Source organism: Nematocida displodere (genome assembly GCF_001642395.1).
Source record: "Nematocida displodere strain JUm2807 chromosome Unknown 1, whole genome shotgun sequence".
NCBI lineage: Eukaryota > Fungi > Microsporidia > Nematocida > Nematocida displodere.
In genome coordinates, this window is record NW_027138130.1 from 1 (window position 1) to 22,414 (window position 22,414).

Below are 22,414 nucleotides of genomic sequence, written 5' to 3' on the forward strand. Positions count from 1 at the left end.
TTTTCAATCGAGCTTACTTGAAGCCCGTCCAGAATCTCTAAATTGGCTAATCTCATCTGACCATCGATTACTAGGTCAATCCGAGATTGTGACATGTCTAAGTGCTTCTTAAGCCACCCAATGGTAGGCAGGGACACGCCAGTTATCTTGAGCATCTTAGTGTTGATGGTGTGGGTTAGTGCTGGTGGGGTGTTTTCTAGCGCTCCGGTGCTTTGGTGTTCTTGAGAGACTCTCTGTGCAGCCAGAGCTAAGTCGTGGGCGGGACTCAGTGCTTCTTCGGAGTCGACAACGTCTAGAGTGCACAGTCCTAGAAAGTCTGCATAGATTGGACCAAAAGCGCTTAATATCTTGCTCAAGGTTGCATGGTCAAATCGGTTGCGTTGGGTGTAGGTGGCCAGCGAGATTACCAACTTGGTAAATTCAAGGCCCGGGACAAAGCATTCAGGAACAGAGTCTAGGCTGTGTTCGGGAAGGAATATTTCGATCAAGCACCTCTGTTTCTTTACGATGTGTGTTTGGTCACCCACATCAACAGTTTCTAACATGTTCGCATAATATACATGACGATTTCTAGAAAAGAACTGGAGGGTTTGTTCGGTGTAGGGCGATACGATGTACTCTGGGAGAGGGCCTTCTTCAACGCAGTGTATGGGGTGTGTGAATGCCGTTAGGTACGCTAAGTATAGGATGGAGCAGGCTTGCAGGGTTTTACAAACCTTTCTGAAATATCCAACTGAATACTGTTTCATTTTAGGAGGGGTGAAAATTTTAAGTTAAATATTTGGTACCTGGTTCAGGGGAGGCAGATGCATGTTTTTCATTTTGCTCGACATTTTATAGGCACTGAAGCCTAATTGATTGGTTTGGGAAGAGGTGAGAGAAGCTTAATTGATTGGTTTTCGGGGTGTTGTTTTTGGTCTAACCCGAACAGACCCAGGCATTCCAGAGGTTAGTTCGGGTGCATGTATATGTGTGGTATCTCCTGCAGAATCCCACCATTTAAATCGGGCGCGGGAATCAAAACCGAACCAGAGTGATCTCAGGAAGAAGATCCCGCCAAGCTTTACAAAAGCATAAAAGCAGGAGCCAATCCATAAACATGGACAAACAAAACAACACGAGTAACACACAGCAAGGAACATCCCAAACAGGGAAACACAACCGGACATCAACACCGACACGGCGCACGGACCCAAGACGCCCAACGCATCCGCAGAACACAGAAGTAATAAACAACACCTTAACAATGATCAAGGACTATCGCTAGCCGAGTACTGGTTGAGGCACCACACGGCACCTCCCCTAGGGCACGGCAGATTGTATTCGGGTTATTGTCTAATTTATACAACTCTAGCGCATATGCATTGATTGTGCCAAAAGAACTCAGTGTCTTCTCCAGCACCGCAAGATCAAATGGCCCACTCGACCTTATTATAAGAGTGTCAAACTCAATGCCCTCTACCAACTTCGCAGGAACAGTTTCGAGAGTGTATTTCTCGGGGCTGATTCGTATGGTTTGGGTTTGGTCCTTTAGAAGGCATCTTTGTCCGTCTTTTTCAACAGTTTTCAAGGCATTGGACCAGTCATCAGAACAGCTTCTCTCAAAGAACTCCATCGTTTGCTCAGTGTATAGCGACGTGATGTACTCTGGGACATAGACCTCGTCTGCACAACTCACACCCATGCAAAACACACCCAAACACAAAACTGGCCACCATAGAGTCTTTTCGAAAATCTTTTTGCATACTTTTCCGAAACTTGTAACTGGATTTGATTCCATAATCATGGGGTTAGTTTAATTTTTTAATTTAAATACTTGCCTATGTGTTGATTGGCTGCTCCATCCACATCGAGTATGGCACAGGCTGTGATAGGCCGGTTGGTTAAGGGTGCTCCGGCAGAGCAAGGGACCAAATTGCGTGAGGTAATAGAGCGGTGCACAGCCAACCCGAACACGGACTCGGGTTAGTGTTCGGGTCGGTGTTAATCTGTCCAAGTCTAAGTTGGCATCCATAGGCCGGTCTTTTGCATACGCCCACAGTCTGCTCTTTTGCATCTGTTTCTAGTTCCACCACCTCCTCCTGTTAAAAATGCAAAGGTTGTTCGGGTTAAAGAGGGCTGTGCGGCCTAGGGCTGGTGGTGTTTACGTTAGCGGTTTTGCTTGTCTGGTAAAAGATCAAGCACACAAGCAATCCGCTTATGAGGAGAACGCAGAACGTGGCACAGAGCGCTGGGATGTATCCCCTATGTTTTAGCATGGGATTAAAAAGTATGTTCGGGTTTAGATCAATGTAAAATCAGATTGATCGAACAAATGAGAGAGACTAGTGGTCTTAGTGTTTGCCACACCCGAACACTAACCCGAGCAAAATAAACAAAAACACATGTGACGTTCCCCGAACCTGATTTGAACACCTATACAAAGCCGGGGGGTGTGCTCGCCAAGGCTCACTCTTTTAAGGTGTTTGGTTGTGTTATGCCGCGTTATGGTGTGTTTGGTTATATACGTGCCAAGTGGCATCTAGTGGCCATATCTATGTCGAACTAACCCGAACACCCCGATACACCCCACCAAAACACACCTCTCATCCTTTGATGTGTTCGGTGGAAAGGCTGCTTGTCTTCCACATATAAGTCTTACACAAAAAATAAAAAGAAAGAGTCTGGATGTGGGTAAGTGGGTGCGAACACTAACCCGAACACGCCATATGAAGTGTTCAGCTGCAACGAGGTTGCTGAAAGCCTTAGCAATGGTGATCAATACCCCTATGAAACCTGCCCATATGTGGGTGGTTTTGGCGTTGATACCTACGACAATGTGGTGGGTAGGGCCTTTGATGAATACCAATTTAAAGAGTTTGCTCAGATACCCAGCGCCACTCAAGAATGCATTGTGGAATTGCCAACAACCCCATTCAATAACTATGACGCAATCAAAAAGAATTGCACCCTCGAACCAATACGGTATACCGGCATTGCTGAACCCAATGCAAGCTTTGCTGGCAATGTAAACCGGTTTTCGGGTCAATTGTTTCTGGCCTATTCTACTTTCTATAACCCAAACACTAACCCTGAAGACCGTTACATTGGCATATCCACTTTGGATGGCTATTGGTATCGCATTTGGGTTGCGAAACTACTAGCTTCATCACCCAAAACTCTCGCTAAAATATGTGGCAACGGCCCCTCCCGAAACAGTTTGCAGTCTAGACTTTCTAGCCTGCCAAAGTGATAAAGTCGCAGCTTCACAATAGACGCAGCGTTAAACCCGAACTAACCCGATTGTCTAAGCTAAATGGGCCCCTTATCATCAAATTGATTTGGCACGATGACATGTCTACCTGGTTCTGAAACCATCTAATGACTGGCAAGTCATTCCCAAATATCCTGAAACTTCGGATGCTGAGAACACACTTAGTTCGGGTTAGTTCGGGTTCTAGGCGGGGAGACAGCACCTGAGTCAGTGTCTGAATTATGTTCACGCCCCGAATAGAACCGTTGGTGTCTATATTCCACAGTTCTAGCCTGTTTGCACAAATTGTGCCAAATGCGCGGAGTATCTTGTCCATCACAGCCGGCCTGAATGGCCTATAGGTGCTTCGGGTGGCTGCTTTTATCAAAAGACTGCTAAACTCGATCCCCGGCACGAGTTTCTCTGGAACAGACCTCAGGGTAAGCTTATGGAGTGCGATGGCCATTGGCTGGGCTTGTCGCTTTAGTAGATGTACTTCTTCCCCCGCCTGAATGGTTTCCAGCCTATTGGGGAAAGAGGAAGAGCGGCACCTACCAAAGAACTTTATCGTTTGTTTGATGTAGGGCGAGACGATGTGGGGCAGGGGTGGTATTGGAGCCAAAGCTTCTGCACAGTATGCTATGCATGGCAGTAGGACCAAGAACACTATTTTAGCTGCTGATAGCTGTTTCCACATTTTTTTGAGATAACAAACCGAGTCTGTTTATCACTAGTTAGAGCTTTAATTAAAATTGTTCGGGTTGTTCGGGTTGGCGTTTGTGCTAATTGGCACATCCACACCAAGGACCTCCAGGGTGGTCAGATTGGACAGCCCAGTTACATCCACGGGCGTCCTGGCCCATAAACTTTCGAGCTCCGGGTCGGTTGTTATATTAATCCCGGTAATTTCAATATCCATCACCCCGCTGGCATTGACTCGCACCCACGCCACAACTGCATCAAAGAATGGCCTCTTTAGCATCTTTTCTTTGGTGCAATCCCAGAAGATTATGCTTCCAGCCTGCAGCTCGAGCCACCTCCGTACTCCAGGGTCTATGTCTGCTTGGAGGTCCTCCAAAAACACAATGTTTAGGGTCAGCTCCTCAAGCACGCCAATCTTCCTCTTTGCTGCAGAACAAATGATGTTCCAGATGTCCATGTCCATCTCCACGTTTAGCCATATGCCCTCAGCCAAGGATTTGGCCACCACTGCAGACACGCCTATGTTTCTAGGGAGGTTGCATATTTTCAACTCGCATGTGTCTGCGGCGCTATTTGGGAGGCAATAGTCAAAGTGCTGCAGGTTTTGGAGAAAGGAAATGTTGAGGTTTGAAATCGAACTAATTCCTAGCTTGTTCAGGCAGGCGATTGATGGAGTGTTACAGCCTACTACATTCACCTCTATACCCTCTGTGCACCCTCCCAGATCAACAACCTCGCAGAACCATTCAAGAAATGGGCCCGAGATGTGGCTCATGTCTAGGGCCTTGAACAGGCACAGCGGGGTGTGCAAACCTATTGGGGATGTTGTCTCTTGATCCATGTAAATGGCAGTCAGGTGGAGTTCTTCAATCCACACCCGCCTAAGGGCACAGATAATCTTTTCAAGCAGGATCCTTATGTTTGGGATGTCTTTTTGTTCTGAAGAACCCGCAATAGACAGCATGCTGAGCTCGAGATCTGGCTCTAGCTTCTCTGGAATGTCAACCAGCGCCACTCTCTCCAAATGAATAGAGATGGTGTTTGGTTGGTACCTATTGATCTGGATATGTGGAAACTCGTTTCGGGTTACTAGATCTCCAGCGCTGTATTTTTCAAAAAAAGCAATGGTGTTGTCAGTGTAGTCTGTGCGGGCCAGCTGCTCGGGTGGAACGGCCATATTCGCGGGCTGCTCGGCTATATTCACCCCTTCAACCATAGCAATATTGTTTTCTGGAGAAGTTCTAGAGCCTAGAGTGTTTAGCAGCCCCCAAGACGTGGCAAATCCGGCAATTAGTATGGCTAGTGTTCGAACGGTCGGTTGTATATGCACCATAGTTCGGGTTAAATTTTATTTATTTATTCGGAATGTATACTAATCTTGATTGGATCTCATCTTTTTTACTGGATGATTCAAAGCGGTGCTGGTTGGTTGCCATCAAGAACCTTCACAACTAACGGAGTGATGGGCACCGAAACATCATCGAGCGTGAATCTTTCCAGATTGTGTAGGTTTCTTCTATCTACAACAGCGGTTTTCAACACCTCCAGGATGTTCGGATTTGGACTTCCTTGTGTGGGCGCAACAACAATATTGATCTCTCTTGCTTTTCCAACGTTGGCATAAATCCACTTCATAAGGTTGTCAAAGTATGAGCTCGGGACGACACACTCTCCACTATTATCTACCACTATCAAGGTGTTGGTGCGGATGGTTCGGGGGTGTCTGATGCTTCCATTCAGCCAGACCACCCCGAGCCCCCCGAGGTTTAGGTGCACGAGGCCGATCGGCTTAGCTTTTGGCACAAGAAACCGGCTGAACCTGTTCCAAATGCCCAAGTCTGTCTTCACACTGTTCCATGTAGTCTCTCCCAGAGCCTTACCCACCCCCCGCCTGATTTTTATGTCCCTGAAAAGGTTTTCGAGGCGCAAATCCCCATTAACACAGCTTTTAGCGATCTCCTGGCAGTCTAGATACTTTAGTTTGGGCATGTTTACTATGTGCAGCTCTGAAATGGTGTTTATGCCCAGCAGGTCCAGGTGTCTGATGGTGGTTGTATTACAGCTGCACAAGTCCACCTTTATCCCGTAGTTCTGGCTCCTGTCCCTGCACCTCATGTCAACCATGGTACAGAACCAGACAAGAACGGAGGGGGACAGTTTGTATAGATTTAGCACTTTGGCGATTTGCAGTGATATGGCTGGCTCAGGAGTGGTGTATTCGGGTATTTCTTCGGCGAGGGTGTTTGTGGTGATTGGGATGTCCTCCACCAAACCCGCAATTTTGCGGATAGAAAGCATGTTTAGAACGACACCACTAAAAGCTAGGAAAACTTTTCTCATGATGGCAATCCATTCCCTGGGGACGGTGGGAAGCGTGTTTTTGGCAGAGGGTATTATTGTCAGCCCCTCCAAAACCATGCCAGGCTCCATCTTCGCTGGAAGGGTGTTTATATCGACAAGGTCTGGACACAGCACCATGTTCTTGTTCTGTCTTTTGATAAGGCACCGGCCCTGATCCGTATAGAGCGTGTCTAGCTTACATCTGTGGATGTCGAAAAACATAATGGTTTCGTCTGTGTATTGTGTTCGGGGCAGTTCGAGGACTTCGGGGGGGTGCTCGGGTTCGGGGGTTTCGGGCCTCAATTGCCTTTTGCTCTTTGTGGTGGGGGCACAGTCCGGAGCAACTGAGAACAATGTTTGGTTCATTTTCTGGGTACTGGGCACACTTTCTTCAAGCGTTATCATCCCGTGGGTTATACCCTTTAGGAGCGTGTCTGGTGGTTGGCCCTTGCCCTTTTCACAGGCTTTTTGTGTGTATATGTAGAACCGAACCATCCAAGACTCCCTAGTGCAACGACGGCACCCACTACAATTAATATTATGGGAATTAGCTTGCGTTTTTGCGCGTTGCTCATCTCCATGGGTTGAAAAGTTTATCTCTAATTACAGATAAGCCCATAATCAAAATGTTTGTTCGGGTAAGGAAATTGTTTTTTATGGTATATGTGGGCTTGTGTTCGGGGTTATGGGGGTTTGGGCCAACCTACTACTGGCTCGGGTTTGGGTTAGTTTCTCTTCACTTTGAGGGGGTGCTCTGCATCGGCGAAAGTGGCTGTAAACCCCTGGAGTTACATCTCATACCCAGCCCCGAAATATGGCAGTGGGTGTTTTTTGTTTGGGTTTGTGTCTTCGGGTTGACACACAACAAGCCATTACCCAATATGGTAAGAAGTTGAAAAATTTTACATATTTATAATTTTACCTTACCTTACCCAGCCTAACCAACGCCATGTCACCACAACACGCAACACTAAAAAAGATGCTCGCTCTTGCATGCGCAGCTGCAGCCACTATTTGTGCAGCTGTGGAGGAGAAAATCTACAACCAGTACCTAGAGTCGCCACACACCGCCCGCACTCTTGAATTTTTTGGAGTTTCGGGATATGACCTACTAACCCGAACCCCCTCCAGCGCCACAAGTCCGCGCATTGCTGAAAACCAGTGGGGAGACATTGAAATCCATCTCAACAAATACACTCTTGAAACCATACCCGATGAGATTGTGCAGGGGATACGGTTTGGGAATCTAATCATTTGTGCCAAGTATTCCCGCAAAGAAAAGGCTTGGCCAATAAAGCATGATGTTGTTGAAAAGGTGCTGCGGGCTCTTGGAACAGTCTATGCGGACAAACTTGCTATATGCAGCATAATAGATGTTGCAGCCCCCAGGAAACGCAGCAGTCTGGCACCTCCCACCTGCCCGAACACGCCCAGACTTCTCAGAGTCTACACCCCCCACCTAGAGCTAAAGAAACTGTCTAGCGCGGCAGCTGGCGTGTTTCTGGCACTGATTGATCTGAGCGCCTGCAAACTTGTTCTCAGGATGCCAAATGCTTGCAACCTAACCAATCTTGGCTTTCTGGACAAGGCAAACCCGAAAAGAATACTTGAGCTATACGTGTGGGACGCCGTGAATCTAACCAACATAGACTGTGAAGCGCTTCAGGACCGGGCCGTTGTGTTCGACTTTGAGCTGTTGGGAACCACTAACCCAGTATGCGCCTCACCAGCAACCCTACAGGGCATTGCCAGCAAGAAGTGGGCGCGGCTGGGAGTGCCAGCAGACCTGTGGAACCAAATTACATCCGAAATTCGAGCCACCCCGAACACTAACACCGAAAGCCTCCAAGTGGGTGTGCTAACCTTAACTGTTCATTTTTTGCACACTATTGTTGATTTTGTCAATAGAGTGTACGGAGTACAGGTCTTTGCGAATAGCCTTAACCTAAGGCTAGCCAACAGATGCAGCCAACTACGGTCATACCGAACACTCAAAAATATTTTTGGGTGGGTAAGCAGGTGTTTTTCGGGGGTTAAAGAAGTTGCAGTTTCAGGGTTTGGCCCGGGATATACGCCAATACCTACCATCTACCAGTATCTTTGCATAGACACTATCCTTCCAGATCTCACCCGCCTGCACTACGAAGTCACTAGTGAGCAGACTTTACATCTATACAGCACCCAGAGCATTCTTTGGATTGCTCCTAACACCTACTTCGCCTGGGCCAGCGGAAACTTAAACAAAGAGATGGTGGAGGTGTGCAGCGAGAATGTTGTTTTCATAGGCAACAACACCGCCACTAACCCATTCTTTCCGCCAAAAACCCCGGAACTAGACCCATGTTGCTTCGGGTGTCAAAAGACAGTTAGCCAGTTTAACAGCGCGCCTGTTAAAGACATGGTCCTATATCTAGGCATTGTCTGCGAGAAGGGACATATGGGCTGCAACTCCTGTCTGAAAAAGCTGGCTAAGAAAAGCCAAGCAGGCAACCTGCGTTTTTGCTGCCCCCACTGCACGGCCCAGATAAGGACCACCGGGTTTTCGGGGGTGATAAGGCGGGACAAGGAACATCCGCGCGGACATTTTGACATATCTAGGCTTGATCTGACTTCGGTCTAACCCAGCCACCCGAACTAACCGCCTAATAAACATACCTAGACATGCAAGCTACTTTTTTACCCGGTCCCTGGAGGCTGTTATACACAGCACCATGACCCGAACACTCCGAAACATACCACACCCCCTTACACAAATCCGAACTAAAACCTTATCTTTTTATTTTTTTATAAGAGTTGTGTGGTATGCGGTATGGGGTAATGCGGTATGTGGTAATGCAGTATACAGTATGCGGTAATGCGTAACAGACGTCGGTTAGCATGTGTTCTGGGGGTGTTTGACTGGACATCCGAACTAACCCACAGACCGGTCCAGCATAATTGACATCAGGTAACACATTACATTACCCATCCTTATCTTTTCTGCTTTTTTATCTTATTTAAATGGTGCACAGCACACAGTACCTGGATAGGCTATTCTTAATAGGATGCGCTCTGTACTATTTGCTATTCCCTGGGTTCGGTAGGGCTAGTGACGAACACCCCTCCACCACCAGAAACAACACTTCCACCCAGAATCCACCCACCACCAACAATAGAGCTTCCAGATCGTTGATATCAGCGTTTCTTAACGATAGCCTGCCTATTGGGAGCTTTTCCACGCCGTCGCAGCAATTTACAAAGGAGATCAAGTTACTGGGGAATGCTTTGGGCCCAAACCCCGAGGATGCGAGTGCCCCAGCAGACTTTGAGGGCCAGAGAATATTTCTGAAGTGTCTCAGCCACATTAGCCTTGCTGCAGAGTGTATGACCAGCCCTCCAACGGCCTACCACCCCACCCAGGCCAATCTTGAACAACCATTCCCCAAGCCGGGGCAGAACAAGGACATGCCTGCGCAGATACTGGTGGCCAAGATTAGCCAGTCGCACACCTTCCGGAGTCTTTTCGGGTTTTACTACCAAAACAAGGCCTTTTCTTTGGAGAGTCTTGACCAGAGCAAAGAGGAGATTGTTCGCCTCATGCAAAAACACGTAAAGCCTTTGGGGTGTCTCCCTATTGCGGACCTGAAGCTGCTGTTTTACCTTTTCAGCGAAGAGATAAAAATCCAGCCAACCTACATCCGCCTCCTGTTCATAGAGCGCTGGATCGTCAGCCAGCTCACTTCCGTGTTCAAGGAGACAGCCGTGGAGATTTTCACCCGGAACACCGAGGTCTTCTATCTCCACCAGGAACTAATCAACATAAGCAACCTAACCATGGAGATCCTGAAAGGCGAAGAGGCGCTACGCTCCACAATGAACGATTATTTTATAAGACACATCATCTATCTGACAGAGGGGGCCAGAGAGATCCTGGGCCCGAAAAGGGCAACGCCAAACAACGTCAATGCCCAGGTAATTGAAGATATAGACACCATGACCCAAGAGTCAACACTATTTCGTCTTTTCGAGAGGTTTTACATCAAAGCCGTTTACAAATACAACCAGGAAAACGCTGACCCGCTCTGCGTGCTGGGACACATAGGGCAGACCCTTGACAGGAACCTTGGGGTGTGCCTGGCCAAGAGTCTTTGTCCCGAAGAGTTCACCTCCCAGAGCCACCGAGCAGTTCTGCCCAGCGAGTCCTTTGAGGAGCACCTAGACAGGTTGATAAGAACTTTTCCGAACATCATCCACCCCCACTGCATACTCCCAAGAAAAAAGCCAGCCCACGAATCCCTTCCCTCCAAGCACTACCACGACTTTACCAACCTAACCAAAACCTGCCGGATGAGTTTATCAAGATACATCAAGATCTTCAAAAAGTGCAAGTACACCATAGACATACTCCTGGAGCAGCCCAAAGGCCTTGAAGACAACAAGCTCTTCGAGCTCTTCAAAATCTACATTCGCACCTGTCTCAGCGGCCTTCTTATTCAGGTAGAGGGACTTTTCCAGCTGCGGCTGTGTTTTGACCAGAACAAAAAGATGCACACCTGCATTTTCAAGACTTCTGACACCGAAACTCTTCTGCACCGCTACAAAACGCTCCTCTGCGACATTTACCAGTATGCCAACCTCCCCAAACCCCAAAAAAGATCTTTTTGGCCGGTTGTTGACATTGGCGACCACTCATCCACTGAAGCCCCCACTAACCCGACACAGATGCTTGACCAACAGTTGGCAGATGCTGTGCCCAGTACAAGCACCCAGCAGCCCACGCCCCAATAAAACACTCATCCGAGCACAGAACCTCTTTATTAGCGAATATCACATGCCTCCCTGTTCATTACACTCTATCTCTAGCTAAAGATATTTTTGTATATTGGTTACAGACATTTCATCTTCCATAATGAGGCAGGTTGAGCAAAACACTGTTAGTGTGTCTTCTTGAAGGTCTTTATCACAGAGCATGCAGTTATCAGTGACTCTACCACTTACCCGGGGTGTGCGGTGTGTGTGGGGTTCTTTGTGCATATGCTTAACTGAGACTAAGTCCATGAGGGCAGCCTGCTCGTTTTTGATCATCCCAATTAAGTTTCTAATCTTGAAGGTTTTTTCGCCCTTTTGGTTCTTGAAAACCTGAATGGAGCCATCATTAGCACTTGTCTCCTCACATATCTTGTTGTTTTGGTTTTCTTCTTCTAGAACCACACTTTGCGTGATATTTTCCTTTTCTCTTTCTCCATGCATTTTTCTTCGTTCTTGCATTTTTCTGATCCAGATAAATACCTCTATTTCACACCGCAGATTATTTGATACATATTACTCAATACGAACAAATGCACCTGGGCCATAAGTAGAACCAGCCCTGTCTCGGGCCCACACCCATACCACAGACCCGCCCATACACCCATACCATACACATCTACCATACCATACACATCTACCATACCATACACATCTACCATACCATACACATCTACCATACCACACACATCTACCATACCACACACCTACCACACACCCATACCACACAGGGCAATTAGTTTTTTATTTGTGGGAATTAAAATTAGCAGAGGATGGCAGAGAAGGAGGTAGCACAACTGATCAAGGAATCGGCAGAGTGCAAAATCAGCATCAAAAACACCTGGAGCTCCACTCTAATCGACGAATTCTCCAACATTGAACGATTTAAGGAGAAAAGCACTGATAGCACAAATTTTCAGCACGCAAGCATTGTCCTTGATGGGTGTGTTCGGGTGTACAGCACGAGAGTAGACAGCGTAGTGGACGAAGCAGACAAGCTCATGGAGCTGGTTGGAAGGGCCAAAGACACAGAAAAGCCCAAGCACCGAGAAAAGATCCACAGCCATCCAACCATTGAGTCCAATCCAGAGGTTTTGGCCCTAAAGAAAAGAACGGTCTCAGCGGACGACGAAATACTCGAGTACCTCTCACGAGAGTCCAAAGAAGGAGACACTCGGGGTCTTCTGATGCACCTTCTTAAGTGGAGTGACGAAAAGGGTCTGCAGGTTCTCCAAACAGGTTCGGGGTCTGGGGTGCAGGAAACCGGTGAACTAGACCAGCCTAACCCGAACACTGGCAAACAAGTAGATTTCATCCATCTTTTACACACTCTCTTCACAAACGGCCACAAGAAAGCAGTTAGCCCCATGTTTGTCAACTTTACCCCTGACAAGGGGCTAGAAGACATCACTCTGCCAACGTACGCCTACCAAATAAGCTATGACAACGAACAAATGCCGCAGTATGTCACCGACACCTTCCCCGCGGACTTTGACAGCACCGATCAGGAAGTCCTGCCCTGTGAGGCCACAGAACCCGAGGCCACAGAACCCGAGGCCACAAGAACACTTTTTGCCCCGAGCCAGGGAGAGCTCCGTTTAAGCATTACCCCCTTTGGGTACTTCAAGGGCTGGGCTGGACCAGCCCACTGGAAGGTCCAGGGCCGGAGAAAGCCAAGCAGCAAGGGCAAAGAGAAGAAAAAAGCAGCTGCCATTGATTTTCTCAAAGCGCCTACCACACCACTTGAGTATTTATTTGAGAGAGACGAAAAAGCCGTTATAAGTCCGCAACAAATCACCGAAAGAAGAAAAAACAGCCACACCCTCCCACCTGATTACAACATCAAGGTAGAGGACCTGTACAAAATGTTCATCTACCCTGGAAACTTCTACCACCGAACAGAACGCCCCAACCCCAACACCAACCAAGGCCCGAGCAACGAACAGCTACTTACGCCCCCAGAACCTCTGGACTTCCAGGACCTGGCCCCAGGAAATTCACCAGACGCCTTCACGCCACCAGCGCTCTCCCCAGAGGCTCCTTTCCCAGAGGCTCCTTTCCCAGAGTCGCTTCTCTCCCGGAGACTTCTCCAAAGCACCCTAAGAAAAGCCAGGAAAAACAACATCGTTGAAATCAAGCAAAGTCTGTGGTCAGCGATTGAAGGGGGCGAGAGACAGGTAGACAAGATATATACGGAAATGAAAGAAAAAGAAGTTTCTGTCCACTTCTACCTTGTTTCCCTCCTCCACCTTGCCAACGAAAAGAACTTCACACTCACCCACACAACCACCGACACCCACACCCCTCCCCACATCTCACAACTCGTTCTAGCCCCCCAATCCACCCCATACTACCTACCATAAACCCTAAACCATAAACCCTAAACCATAAAACCATAAATATTTTTTTAGTTCTCCATGTCCGAACTGATGAGATGCGTGACCATATATCCACCCATGCTAGATATTGTGATCCACACAGAAAGATCTTCTCTTCTAGAGATGGGATTGGCAGCAAACACCATTGTTGGGTTTTCAGAGAATAAGCACTGTAAAATACGTGCTGAGGTTGAGAGACAGATAGCAGCGGGAGATAAACACGTCCGCTTCAAAGCAGGTGGAGCAACGTTCAACACGCAAAAGATCCTGTCACAGTGCATGGAGTGCGACTTTTTTGGGATTGTTGGGGAGGATTCCAACGGAGCAATTATTAGCGAGCAAATGAAGGGAACGCAGGTAAACATCCACCTTGACAAAAGCAAGCAGGTTGCCACACCCTGGGCATACGTCTTCATTAGTGGCGACGAAAGAACCATACTGGCCAAGCAAGACCCCAGTGCCTCGTACTCAGCCTATGCCAAAGAACAAATTATGGGGCGGATAGACCAAGCCACAGTGTTCTACTGTGTATCATTCACGTTTTTCCTTGAGAAAGTCTCAGGGGTAACCTTTGAGATACTGGAGCAAAAAAAGGAGAAAGGCTTCTGTAGCATTCTCAATCTTTCTTCCGAAGAAATCGTTGGAAACTTTAAGAAAGAGATTCTCAGGGCCGCAGGGATGTGCGACTTTATCATTGGGAACAAGCTCGAGTATTTTGAGCTGTTCGGGGCGACAGACGAGGCCAGGCTTCTGGTTTGGCTAGACAGTCTCAAGGTTGGCTATGCCATCACCGATGGACCAAGCACTGTCTATGGAAGAATCCCCGGGGGACCGTTACGCCAGGTTACACCACCCTACGTCTCAGATGAAATCAACACCAGTGGGGCCGGGGACTCTTTTGCAAGCGGATTTATTCGGGCAATGAAGGACAGGACCTTTGCGGCCACCCTTGACATTGCCCCACTCCTTAGTGAGGGGGTACGTGCATCTAATGCGCATATTAGATCGTCTGGGTGAGTTTTGATGTCCACAGCATTGATTGCAGATGCAGATTGGCACACGTCACTACCCCCAAAGCCCCCCCAAAAGGCCAATTACCAATAAAGGACAATGGACAATGGACAATACCAAAGGTTAATTAATATACGCACCGTACCACACCACACCACACACCGTAACACACCGCAACACACCGCAACGCAACACACCGCACCACACAACACAACACCGCAACACACCGCAACGCAACACACAACACAACACCGCAACACACCAAGCTGTATGCTCTGGGTGGTTGGGGTTGACTCGGGGTATTTGGCAACAACCCCTGTTTTTGATAACGGCTTATAAAATATGTAAATTTTTTAGCTAGCATAATGAACGGAGACAACAACCCGGAATACAAACTAACACTGTCAGAAAAGCAGCATCTAATCAATAACGTTGCAAGCCCGGTCCCAGTAAGGAACGAGTCAACCATGAGTATGACACACCGATCAGTTATCAAAATGGCTGGTTTTTTGATCTGGGTGGTTGTATTTGTTTGTGTGGTGGGGTTGTTCGTTTTTGATGCCTACAAACCCATTCTCAGCAAGATACCAGCGCTGGGAGAGATGTTAAACCTTGAAGCCCTCTCTAAAGAGTACAAAACACTTCTGGGAGTAACTGGCTTGCTGGGCCTAGCAACGATGGGCATGGAGCTGCTGGGAGAAAAAGTGCTAAAAAAGCAATTGGTCATAGCCAAGACGTGCGGAGCGGCTGCCAAAGTCGTCGTTTGTACCTGCACTCTCTTGATCCTTACAGGTCTCAGCAGAGGCCGGCTGGTCGGCCTCTGGGCACATGGTGTGTTCTGGATAGTTTTATCAGGTCTTTTGCTTGGTCTGTGGGTCCTTCTGGACCTGGTGGCCGCGCTTATCTTTCCATTTGACTCGGTTGATCTAGACCAAAACGTTCAGTACGCTCGGGTACCCGACGAAAAAGGTAAGATGCACCACTTTCCACTGAATAAGACAACAAACCCGAAAACCCTGTCAAGAAAGATTCTTTCGGCCGCGATTCTTGCCTCCTGGACTGTTATCTGTCTTTTCCCAGCCAATCTGATCGCATTCACTCCGATGTTTTCGTTTAATCTTGAACACCTCATTGAGAATGTAGTCAAGCCTTTCATTAGGATTCTGACGGATGCAACAGCCTTGGAGTCTATGCTTATGATTGGCACCGCGATTTTTGGGATCTGGACGTACATATCGACCATGAAGATTTTTTCGGTGTTCATGGGATCGATGTGGGCAGAAGTGCTTAACGAAATATGTCTCAGGGATGCGATAATCCTGTCAGGTAAGAAAGCTTTTTATTTGGCGATAGACATTTTTTCTTCAGGAGTTATTTACTTTTTCAGCTACGCCCTATCACTCATAATGATACCGGTTTGGGGCTTGCTTGAGGTTGTCCTAACCTGGTTTATCTCCAGATCAGGAAATACCAACAGAGAAAGAATGACCGCTGCCCGTGTTTTTGCTTCGCAACTGTATGGAACAGTCACATTGCTTATCTGCAACGTTTTCATGATCTTTGATCTCCACCAATACTTGATCCTGGGGACTTTTTCTCTTCCCACTTTGATGAAAGCAGATATTGACAAGCACCTTGCCACCCAGGTAGGTCTTGCAAGCCGGTCTATGGCTGTCCTTTGTTTTGTTCTTATGTTTTGTGCCTTAGTAGCCCTAGTCTATCTTATATACACCATGAATAGGTCATCAGATGCAAAGAACCTGAGCACCAGCCTAGCTAACCCGAACACAGACAGTACGCAATCTACTGAAAACTTGGTTGGAATCAGTGCGTTTGTCAGAAAGTACTTCAAGTGGTTATATCTACTAGCCATCTACCTCTTTATAATCATTCCAATAGTTCTGTCTACATTCGAGAACAGACAAGACCTTGCTACTGAACGCAACCAGGAGAGGGCCCACGCGGACCTATACCAAAGCGTACCACAACCACCAGCCAATACCTAACTGTCTGCCCCCAAACTAATCCTAATCCTAACCCGAACACAACCCAACCACAACCCGAACACAATTTAAATAAATAACAGTTTGAATTTAGACCCCGACATAGACCCCGACCCAGACCCAGACCCTAACCTCTTTCTTCAATTACTAGTCTATAGCGGTGCCTCGGCTTAACAATAGAGGTTCGGCCATGCGTGCACAGCCGTCTGATGTGCATAAGACATAGAACCAATCCAGGTATGCCAGTCACAAGGATGTTTAGTTCGGCCAAATGAAGAAACACCAAGCCCCCATCGAGGCTAACCACCCAGCCCCTCCTCAGCAGTTCACAAAGAATGCTCAGAACATTCCCACCAATAAGCACCCCGCTAAAAACTGCGCTAGACCAGGGTCCAAGTACGGTAGTTAGCCCGTACAGCAGAGACAGCCCAGCCACTCGAGCCAGCAGGCGCCCTGGCCCGGGGTATTTCCCGAAACCATCCATGGACAAGCCATCACCCATAGACACCTCCCGAAAGACAAACATGTAGCAAATAAGCGTTTCAAACACCGCCATCTGTCCCAGGCTCTCTAAAATCTGCTTTTCCTGGAACAGTGCGTCTCTACCCTCTATGTCGTATGCGAGGTAGGTTGATCCCCCAAAGGCCGGGGAAAGGTCGTAAAGCACCACCAGATAGTGGATGAGAAGCAGGCCGTAGTAAACGAGATAAACAAGGACCACGCTCTGCCTGGTAAAATAAAAGTATCCCAGGCCCACCCCCGCCTTTATCCCAATGGAAATAATCAGGGCGTTGAGTGTTTTCCTCTTTCGCAGGAACACACACTGCATTAGCATGGTCGCGTAAAACACGCCACTCGCACAGAGATAAAAGGTACACATTCTTTGCTTATTCAGAACCAGTTCCACAATGTAGATGGATATCCACATCCCAATGGTGTGCACTGAAGCGTAGGCAATATGTGCCTTAATCTTTATGTTGACACACTCTACCATATCACCCGAACCTTCCTCATTCTTTTATATCCAACCCAACTCAATCCAAACCAATCCAACCCAATCCGGCCAGGGCAGTGCTTGGGCCGGTCGATAGCTAGATGGACTGTGCCTGGACGGGTTGCGGCAAAAAGTGACAGCCCAACCCAAACACCCGAACAAAACACGAACAAATTTTTCAAGACATGTCCATACTAAGAGTGCGCACACTCGATAGAGGAGAAAATGGCCAGAGACCAACACAAAACGTAACTAAGATAGAAAACACCCAGAATGAGCGACAGAAAGAGTACATCCGCGCCGTTAAAGAGGTAAAACTCGACTATTTGTTCAGTAAGCCATTCGTTTGCAGCTTGGGCGGCCACAAAGAAGGAATTACCCGAATTGTCAAGTCACCAACCGACAACAACGTCATTGCCTCGGTAAGCTACGAGGGAGGCATCCACGTCTGGGACCTCTGTGCCAGAACAAGCATTGAGTACATCCACAAAAAGGGACACACAACCAATGCAGTGGCCTTCCTCCAAGACAAGCTTATGTACAGCTACAAGAACAACATCGTCCTCAAAGACATCAACGGCCTGACCAAAAACAGCACCAAAACAGAGACAGAGTTTCTCAGTAAGAACGCCGTGCTTGATATTGCACCGGGCAAAGACGACGGCTTCTTTGTTTCGACCGTTGAAGGGATTGAGGTCTTTGACAAAGAAAGAATCAAGCCAGTTGCCACCTACAAGTCAGACAGACAGTGCACCCGGCTTCTCTGGAACAAACAGCTCGAATGGCTTGTTTACAGCGTGGAAAGCAACCAGGTGGTTGGGTACGACACAAGAACTGGCAGCCGAGAGTTTGCCGTTACAGCAGGCTCGGAGGTAAATGCTATTTCAATCGACCCCTCACAAACCAACCACTTTGCAGCCGCTCTCAACAGTGGAGAGATTCGCGTTTACAACATTGCCTTTATCAAGCCCAACCCTGAAAAAGCCTACGAAACGTCCTTTGCCCGAGTCTTTCGCGGCCATGCAAGTCCAACCCTTGACCTGGAGTACTCCATGAACGGAAAGCACCTTGTCACTGGATCGCTGGACCGAACAGTGCGCGTCTTCAACAACGACCTCTACCACAACCAGGAAAACATCTACCACAACCGAAGAATGCTTGGGGTGAATGCCGTGTGCTGCACCAACGACAACAACTACGTTATCAGTGGCAGCGTAGATGCCAACCTTCGTGTCTGGAAGCTTGATGCCACCCGAAGCCTCAAAGTCCTCTCCCATCGCGAGGAAGAGTCCCGCCTTGCAGGAGCGCTTCTTATGGAGAAGTACCGAGACGTCCAGGAACTCTCAGCACTTAAGCGGCACAAAGTCGTTCCAAAGAGGCTCAAGGGAGAAATGCGCAATAGATACCACCACGTTCAGTCAGTTAAAAGAAAGGAAAGAAACGTTCGGGAGTTTAATGGTCCATCTGGCTAGTTTAATGGTCCCCCACCACTCCCCACTACACAGCAAGACATTTTTTTATTTTCTTTTCTTTGACCCCCAGAATGAAATTTGGAGAGTGCTGTTTTAGTGGACACTCCATTTACCGAGGAAAGGGAAGACAGGTGGTTCTTCCAAACGGAGCATCGTTCCTTCTTGGCACAAGAAAGAGCCGAAGTTACTTCATGCGAGGAATGAACCCCAAAAGGCTGAGCTGGACCCTTGCTTCAAGAATTATCCACAAGAAGGCTGTAGCGTACAAAACCTCAAAGGTCCAGGCACCAAAGGTTATCAAGCCAGTAAGATCCTTCGTTGGTCTTTCGCTTGACGATCTCAAGAACAAGATTTCAACAGAGAAGGTCGAGTCTACTCCTTCCGTTAGATTCAGCAAGCGCGACAAGATAAAGAGTATCGCTAAGAAAAACTAATAAAAGAGTATTGCTAAGAAAGCTAATAAAAAGTATTTGGTTTCGGTTTTTCGGGTTTTGGGTTGAAATGTTTGTCATCTGATGGTGACTGTGGCGCTATTGGTGAGGCAGGATGGTCGAGTGGTCTAAGACGCTAGATTCAGGTTCTAGTCCTTCCGAGGGCGGGGGTTCGAATCCCCCTTCTGTCATATTTTTTTCTTTTTGCAGTCCCATGACTAATAACTCCCAGTACATTGCACAGTTCGCAGAAAAGATCTACTACAGTGAGCCGTATGAGGACGAGCGAAAGAACCTCTACCGACACGTTATCCTTCCCCTAGAGATTTCTAAATACGTCCCGAAAAACAAGCTTCTTTCAGAGGGAGAGTGGAGAGACCTTGGCGTGATGCAAAGCCGGGGGTGGAGACACTACATGGTCTATAAGCCCGAGCCACACATTCTTCTGTTCAAGAAGGCGCATTCTCTCTGAATTCTTTTTTTATTATGCCGCTTCTGATAGTTTCAGGCCTCCCCTCTCCCGGGAAGAAGGCTTTCTTCCTCTCCCTCCTTGACCTGGTTGGCAAGAGCGCCCAGGTTTTGGTGATTGCCCAGAACGCCGTTGGCGTGAGCGTTAGAGAAGAGGTTTCTAGGATCAAGTCTCTTGTTTCCAACCGCCTGAGCACAGACACGCTCGTTGCTGTCTATGCCCCTCTGCACATCAAGAGCCTTAGGTACGAGCTTTCCTCCATCGCCTGCAACCTTAAAATGACCATGGTCCATGTTTTCTATCGGGGAGAGCACTTGCCAGGCGGCGAGGTGCAGAGGAGCGATCTGCCACGGGAGACGGACGAGATGGCCTTAGTTGCACCCAAAGGTCCTTCTGAGAGCTTTGCCATTGTCCAAAAAGTCTTTGAAACTCCCCGAGCTTCAGATAAATGGGACGCGCCCGTTTTCACTGCCATGTCCCCGGACGCCTTTGGCGTTGCTGCTGAGAAGGTTTCTCTCGTACTTTCCACCGCCCAGAAGAGAAGAACCTCGTGCACCAAGCTCATCCCCCGAACCATTGACCAGGGATACCTCACCAAGACCAAGGAGGCTATTGATGCAATTATCTCAGAGAAAAAGAAGCAAGAGTTTATTTCCCTCAAACGCATCAGACAAGTTGAAGCAGACTTCCTCCACGCAGTCAAAGTCAATCCCCCTCCTCTAGAGAGCATCCCACGCGTTTTCAGCGAGTTTTTGGACGAGTTTCTGAAAGTTCGCTTTGACATTGTGGAGTAAGTCCCCACCACACCACGACAAAGCACGGCACACGACAAAGCACGGCACAATAAAAGGTGAGTAGTTCAACTTGGTTTATTCCCCCGAACAAAGGTATACGGGTTTTGCGGGTTTTGCAGGTTTTGCGGGCTTTTCGGGTTTTGCGGAATGTTCGGAATGTTCGGAATACCTGGACTATAGATATCTTCTCTTAGCCCGATCAGAAGCTTTCTTCCTAGAGCCTGGGCACACTTGGCGCGGCTGCCTGCCTGGTCCTGGAGTGCCCCAAAGATCCACCCCTCTCTTTTCAGTCTTTGTATGCCAAGGTCCGTCTTTGTGCCCCGTCCGAGGTGGTGTATGGCCGTGTTGGTGCAGAGGTGTAGCTCGGGGTGTCCAAGGACCCGGCTCTCCAGGAGTATTCCGGCTAAAACGGTCTCTCCAACGATAGACGCGGCCTGTGGGTAGTGCTGTCGCACAACTGTCCTAAACTCTTCAGGTATTGAGAATCTTTGGGCGGTGTTTCTAGCAAGTGCAAAGGAGTGCAGGACTTTCTCTGTTTCGGGTTGCTGAAAAAGTGGCCACTCTTCTTTGGGGCCAAGCTCTTTTATTGCCATTGACAACTCGCAAAAAATGAACAAAGAGAAGTACTCGCGGCAGATTCGCCTCTTTGGTGAAGAAACACAAACAGCCATTGAAAGCACCAATGTTTACATTCTCTCAGATGATTCTTCTCTTTCCACCAAAACAGAGCTAGACCGTCTTCTTACGCAGATAGGAAGTACCACCCACCAAAACCTACCCCCATCCATCTCCCCACCTGCCGCTCTTTTTCTGGTCGATCTACCATGGCTGCCTGAGTACTCTTCGCAGTTTTCAGGGATCTTTTACATCAGCACCCGAACACTCACAGTCTGTACGGTAGAGACGCTAGTCCATGCCCCGAACACCAAACAACCAGAGCATGGGACCAGCACCAAACAACCAGAGTATTTGAAGATTTTAGCTGGTGTGGCAGTTCAGGAGTACATCAAAAAGCTATCTGGACTCTCCGTTGTTAAAGCCTGGACATTGGATATCACACCTTTTGAACAGCTCTAGGGATTGTTCCTACCCAGAGACCCTGACACCTGACCAGAGACCCTGACCCGAACTAACCGTCATCTGAGCTTTCAAAGAAGTCCTTGAGACAGTGCGAACCAACAGTATCAAGATCTGCTAAAGAGTCTGTTAGCAAGGAGAAAGACTGGGTGTTCAGTGTGCTTTCTTCAAATAGACTGTTTCTGTCGTAGGTAGCCACTTCTCTGGCTTTTTTTCGGGGTGCTTGTGCTCGGGCTAGGGTTGGCTCGGGAGGCTCAGAGCTGTTTTCTTTGCCTAGAGACTGTCCCTGCTGTGTTTTAACTGCTTGCTGGACTGCTTTAAGGATGTGGTAGGCCCGGGTTCTTTTGTTCCCGCAAAGGGGCGAGCTCTGGATCCATCCGATGTACAGGCGTGCAAGCTTTTCCATGTATTTGAAATAGTTGGGTGGAGAGGCTGTCCCAGGACTGGGTGAACCAGTTCCTCTATCGGCCGGGTCTAATTGAAAGACTTCCTCAAACCTTTGCAGAAGAGGCAGTCCATACTCTGTGGCAATGAACTCTTTTGCTGTGAATGGAGGTATACGAACCTTCTTTTTCTCTTCTTTGGGCTCCTCCTTCTTCCCCCCTTTCATAATTTATTTTCTGCAAGGTCCCTGTCCGGGTCTGGGTCTGTGTTCGGGTCTGTGGTCCCTGCCTGGGTCTGGGTCGGGTTCGGGTTCGGGTCTGTGGTCCCTGTCTGGGTCTGGGC

At 48.1% G+C, this 22,414-nt stretch overlaps 19 protein-coding genes across 19 annotated transcripts; 10 read left to right on the top strand and 9 right to left on the bottom strand.

The window, feature by feature from the left end:
• NEDG_00001 (uncharacterized protein) lies at nt 1-749 on the bottom strand (the record flags this gene model as incomplete). Its single annotated transcript, XM_067687419.1, has 1 exon — nt 1-749. A coding segment is annotated over one exon (749 nt), but the record flags the coding sequence as incomplete, so codon positions are not given.
• A 491-nt stretch (nt 750-1,240) lies between these two features.
• NEDG_00002 (uncharacterized protein) lies at nt 1,241-1,786 on the bottom strand (the record flags this gene model as incomplete). The annotated part of the gene is made up of 1 exon (XM_067687420.1): nt 1,241-1,786. One exon carries the CDS (start codon nt 1,784-1,786, stop codon nt 1,241-1,243), a length of 546 nt encoding a protein of 181 aa, XP_067545128.1.
• Nucleotides 1,787-3,245: 1,459 nt separating this feature from the next.
• NEDG_00003 (uncharacterized protein) lies at nt 3,246-3,929 on the bottom strand (the record flags this gene model as incomplete). Its single annotated transcript, XM_067687421.1, has 1 exon — nt 3,246-3,929. One exon carries the CDS (start codon nt 3,927-3,929, stop codon nt 3,246-3,248), a length of 684 nt encoding a protein of 227 aa, XP_067545129.1.
• Nucleotides 3,930-3,974: 45 nt separating this feature from the next.
• NEDG_00004 (uncharacterized protein) lies at nt 3,975-5,267 on the bottom strand (the record flags this gene model as incomplete). Its single annotated transcript, XM_067687422.1, has 1 exon — nt 3,975-5,267. One exon carries the CDS (start codon nt 5,265-5,267, stop codon nt 3,975-3,977), a length of 1,293 nt encoding a protein of 430 aa, XP_067545130.1.
• Nucleotides 5,268-5,344: 77 nt separating this feature from the next.
• On the bottom strand, nt 5,345-6,769 carry NEDG_00005 (uncharacterized protein; the record flags this gene model as incomplete). Its single annotated transcript, XM_067687423.1, has 1 exon — nt 5,345-6,769. The coding sequence occupies one exon, from the start codon at nt 6,767-6,769 to the stop codon at nt 5,345-5,347; it is 1,425 nt and encodes a 474-aa protein (XP_067545131.1).
• Nucleotides 6,770-7,223: 454 nt separating this feature from the next.
• NEDG_00006 (uncharacterized protein) lies at nt 7,224-8,894 on the top strand (the record flags this gene model as incomplete). Its single annotated transcript, XM_067687424.1, has 1 exon — nt 7,224-8,894. One exon carries the CDS (start codon nt 7,224-7,226, stop codon nt 8,892-8,894), a length of 1,671 nt encoding a protein of 556 aa, XP_067545132.1.
• A 380-nt stretch (nt 8,895-9,274) lies between these two features.
• NEDG_00007 (uncharacterized protein) lies at nt 9,275-11,041 on the top strand (the record flags this gene model as incomplete). The annotated part of the gene is made up of 1 exon (XM_067687425.1): nt 9,275-11,041. One exon carries the CDS (start codon nt 9,275-9,277, stop codon nt 11,039-11,041), a length of 1,767 nt encoding a protein of 588 aa, XP_067545133.1.
• Nucleotides 11,042-11,116: 75 nt separating this feature from the next.
• On the bottom strand, nt 11,117-11,521 carry NEDG_00008 (uncharacterized protein; the record flags this gene model as incomplete). The annotated part of the gene is made up of 1 exon (XM_067687426.1): nt 11,117-11,521. The coding sequence occupies one exon, from the start codon at nt 11,519-11,521 to the stop codon at nt 11,117-11,119; it is 405 nt and encodes a 134-aa protein (XP_067545134.1).
• Nucleotides 11,522-11,832: 311 nt separating this feature from the next.
• NEDG_00009 (condensin complex subunit 2) lies at nt 11,833-13,422 on the top strand (the record flags this gene model as incomplete). The annotated part of the gene is made up of 1 exon (XM_067687427.1): nt 11,833-13,422. One exon carries the CDS (start codon nt 11,833-11,835, stop codon nt 13,420-13,422), a length of 1,590 nt encoding a protein of 529 aa, XP_067545135.1.
• Nucleotides 13,423-13,476: 54 nt separating this feature from the next.
• Nucleotides 13,477-14,454, top strand: NEDG_00010 (adenosine kinase; the record flags this gene model as incomplete). Its single annotated transcript, XM_067687428.1, has 1 exon — nt 13,477-14,454. The coding sequence occupies one exon, from the start codon at nt 13,477-13,479 to the stop codon at nt 14,452-14,454; it is 978 nt and encodes a 325-aa protein (XP_067545136.1).
• Nucleotides 14,455-14,813: 359 nt separating this feature from the next.
• NEDG_00011 (uncharacterized protein) lies at nt 14,814-16,454 on the top strand (the record flags this gene model as incomplete). Its single annotated transcript, XM_067687429.1, has 1 exon — nt 14,814-16,454. The coding sequence occupies one exon, from the start codon at nt 14,814-14,816 to the stop codon at nt 16,452-16,454; it is 1,641 nt and encodes a 546-aa protein (XP_067545137.1).
• Nucleotides 16,455-16,578: 124 nt separating this feature from the next.
• Nucleotides 16,579-17,445, bottom strand: NEDG_00012 (uncharacterized protein; the record flags this gene model as incomplete). The annotated part of the gene is made up of 1 exon (XM_067687430.1): nt 16,579-17,445. The coding sequence occupies one exon, from the start codon at nt 17,443-17,445 to the stop codon at nt 16,579-16,581; it is 867 nt and encodes a 288-aa protein (XP_067545138.1).
• A 185-nt stretch (nt 17,446-17,630) lies between these two features.
• On the top strand, nt 17,631-18,917 carry NEDG_00013 (WD repeat and SOF domain-containing protein 1; the record flags this gene model as incomplete). The annotated part of the gene is made up of 1 exon (XM_067687431.1): nt 17,631-18,917. The coding sequence occupies one exon, from the start codon at nt 17,631-17,633 to the stop codon at nt 18,915-18,917; it is 1,287 nt and encodes a 428-aa protein (XP_067545139.1).
• Nucleotides 18,918-18,988: 71 nt separating this feature from the next.
• NEDG_00014 (60S ribosomal protein eL24) lies at nt 18,989-19,351 on the top strand (the record flags this gene model as incomplete). Its single annotated transcript, XM_067687432.1, has 1 exon — nt 18,989-19,351. One exon carries the CDS (start codon nt 18,989-18,991, stop codon nt 19,349-19,351), a length of 363 nt encoding a protein of 120 aa, XP_067545140.1.
• Nucleotides 19,352-19,562: 211 nt separating this feature from the next.
• Nucleotides 19,563-19,820, top strand: NEDG_00015 (cyclin-dependent kinase regulatory subunit CKS1; the record flags this gene model as incomplete). The annotated part of the gene is made up of 1 exon (XM_067687433.1): nt 19,563-19,820. One exon carries the CDS (start codon nt 19,563-19,565, stop codon nt 19,818-19,820), a length of 258 nt encoding a protein of 85 aa, XP_067545141.1.
• A 14-nt stretch (nt 19,821-19,834) lies between these two features.
• NEDG_00016 (protein KTI12) lies at nt 19,835-20,611 on the top strand (the record flags this gene model as incomplete). Its single annotated transcript, XM_067687434.1, has 1 exon — nt 19,835-20,611. One exon carries the CDS (start codon nt 19,835-19,837, stop codon nt 20,609-20,611), a length of 777 nt encoding a protein of 258 aa, XP_067545142.1.
• Nucleotides 20,612-20,676: 65 nt separating this feature from the next.
• Nucleotides 20,677-21,204, bottom strand: NEDG_00017 (uncharacterized protein; the record flags this gene model as incomplete). The annotated part of the gene is made up of 1 exon (XM_067687435.1): nt 20,677-21,204. One exon carries the CDS (start codon nt 21,202-21,204, stop codon nt 20,677-20,679), a length of 528 nt encoding a protein of 175 aa, XP_067545143.1.
• A 16-nt stretch (nt 21,205-21,220) lies between these two features.
• On the top strand, nt 21,221-21,688 carry NEDG_00018 (uncharacterized protein; the record flags this gene model as incomplete). The annotated part of the gene is made up of 1 exon (XM_067687436.1): nt 21,221-21,688. The coding sequence occupies one exon, from the start codon at nt 21,221-21,223 to the stop codon at nt 21,686-21,688; it is 468 nt and encodes a 155-aa protein (XP_067545144.1).
• Nucleotides 21,689-21,740: 52 nt separating this feature from the next.
• NEDG_00019 (uncharacterized protein) lies at nt 21,741-22,298 on the bottom strand (the record flags this gene model as incomplete). Its single annotated transcript, XM_067687437.1, has 1 exon — nt 21,741-22,298. The coding sequence occupies one exon, from the start codon at nt 22,296-22,298 to the stop codon at nt 21,741-21,743; it is 558 nt and encodes a 185-aa protein (XP_067545145.1).
• Nucleotides 22,299-22,414: the final 116 nt, after the last annotated feature.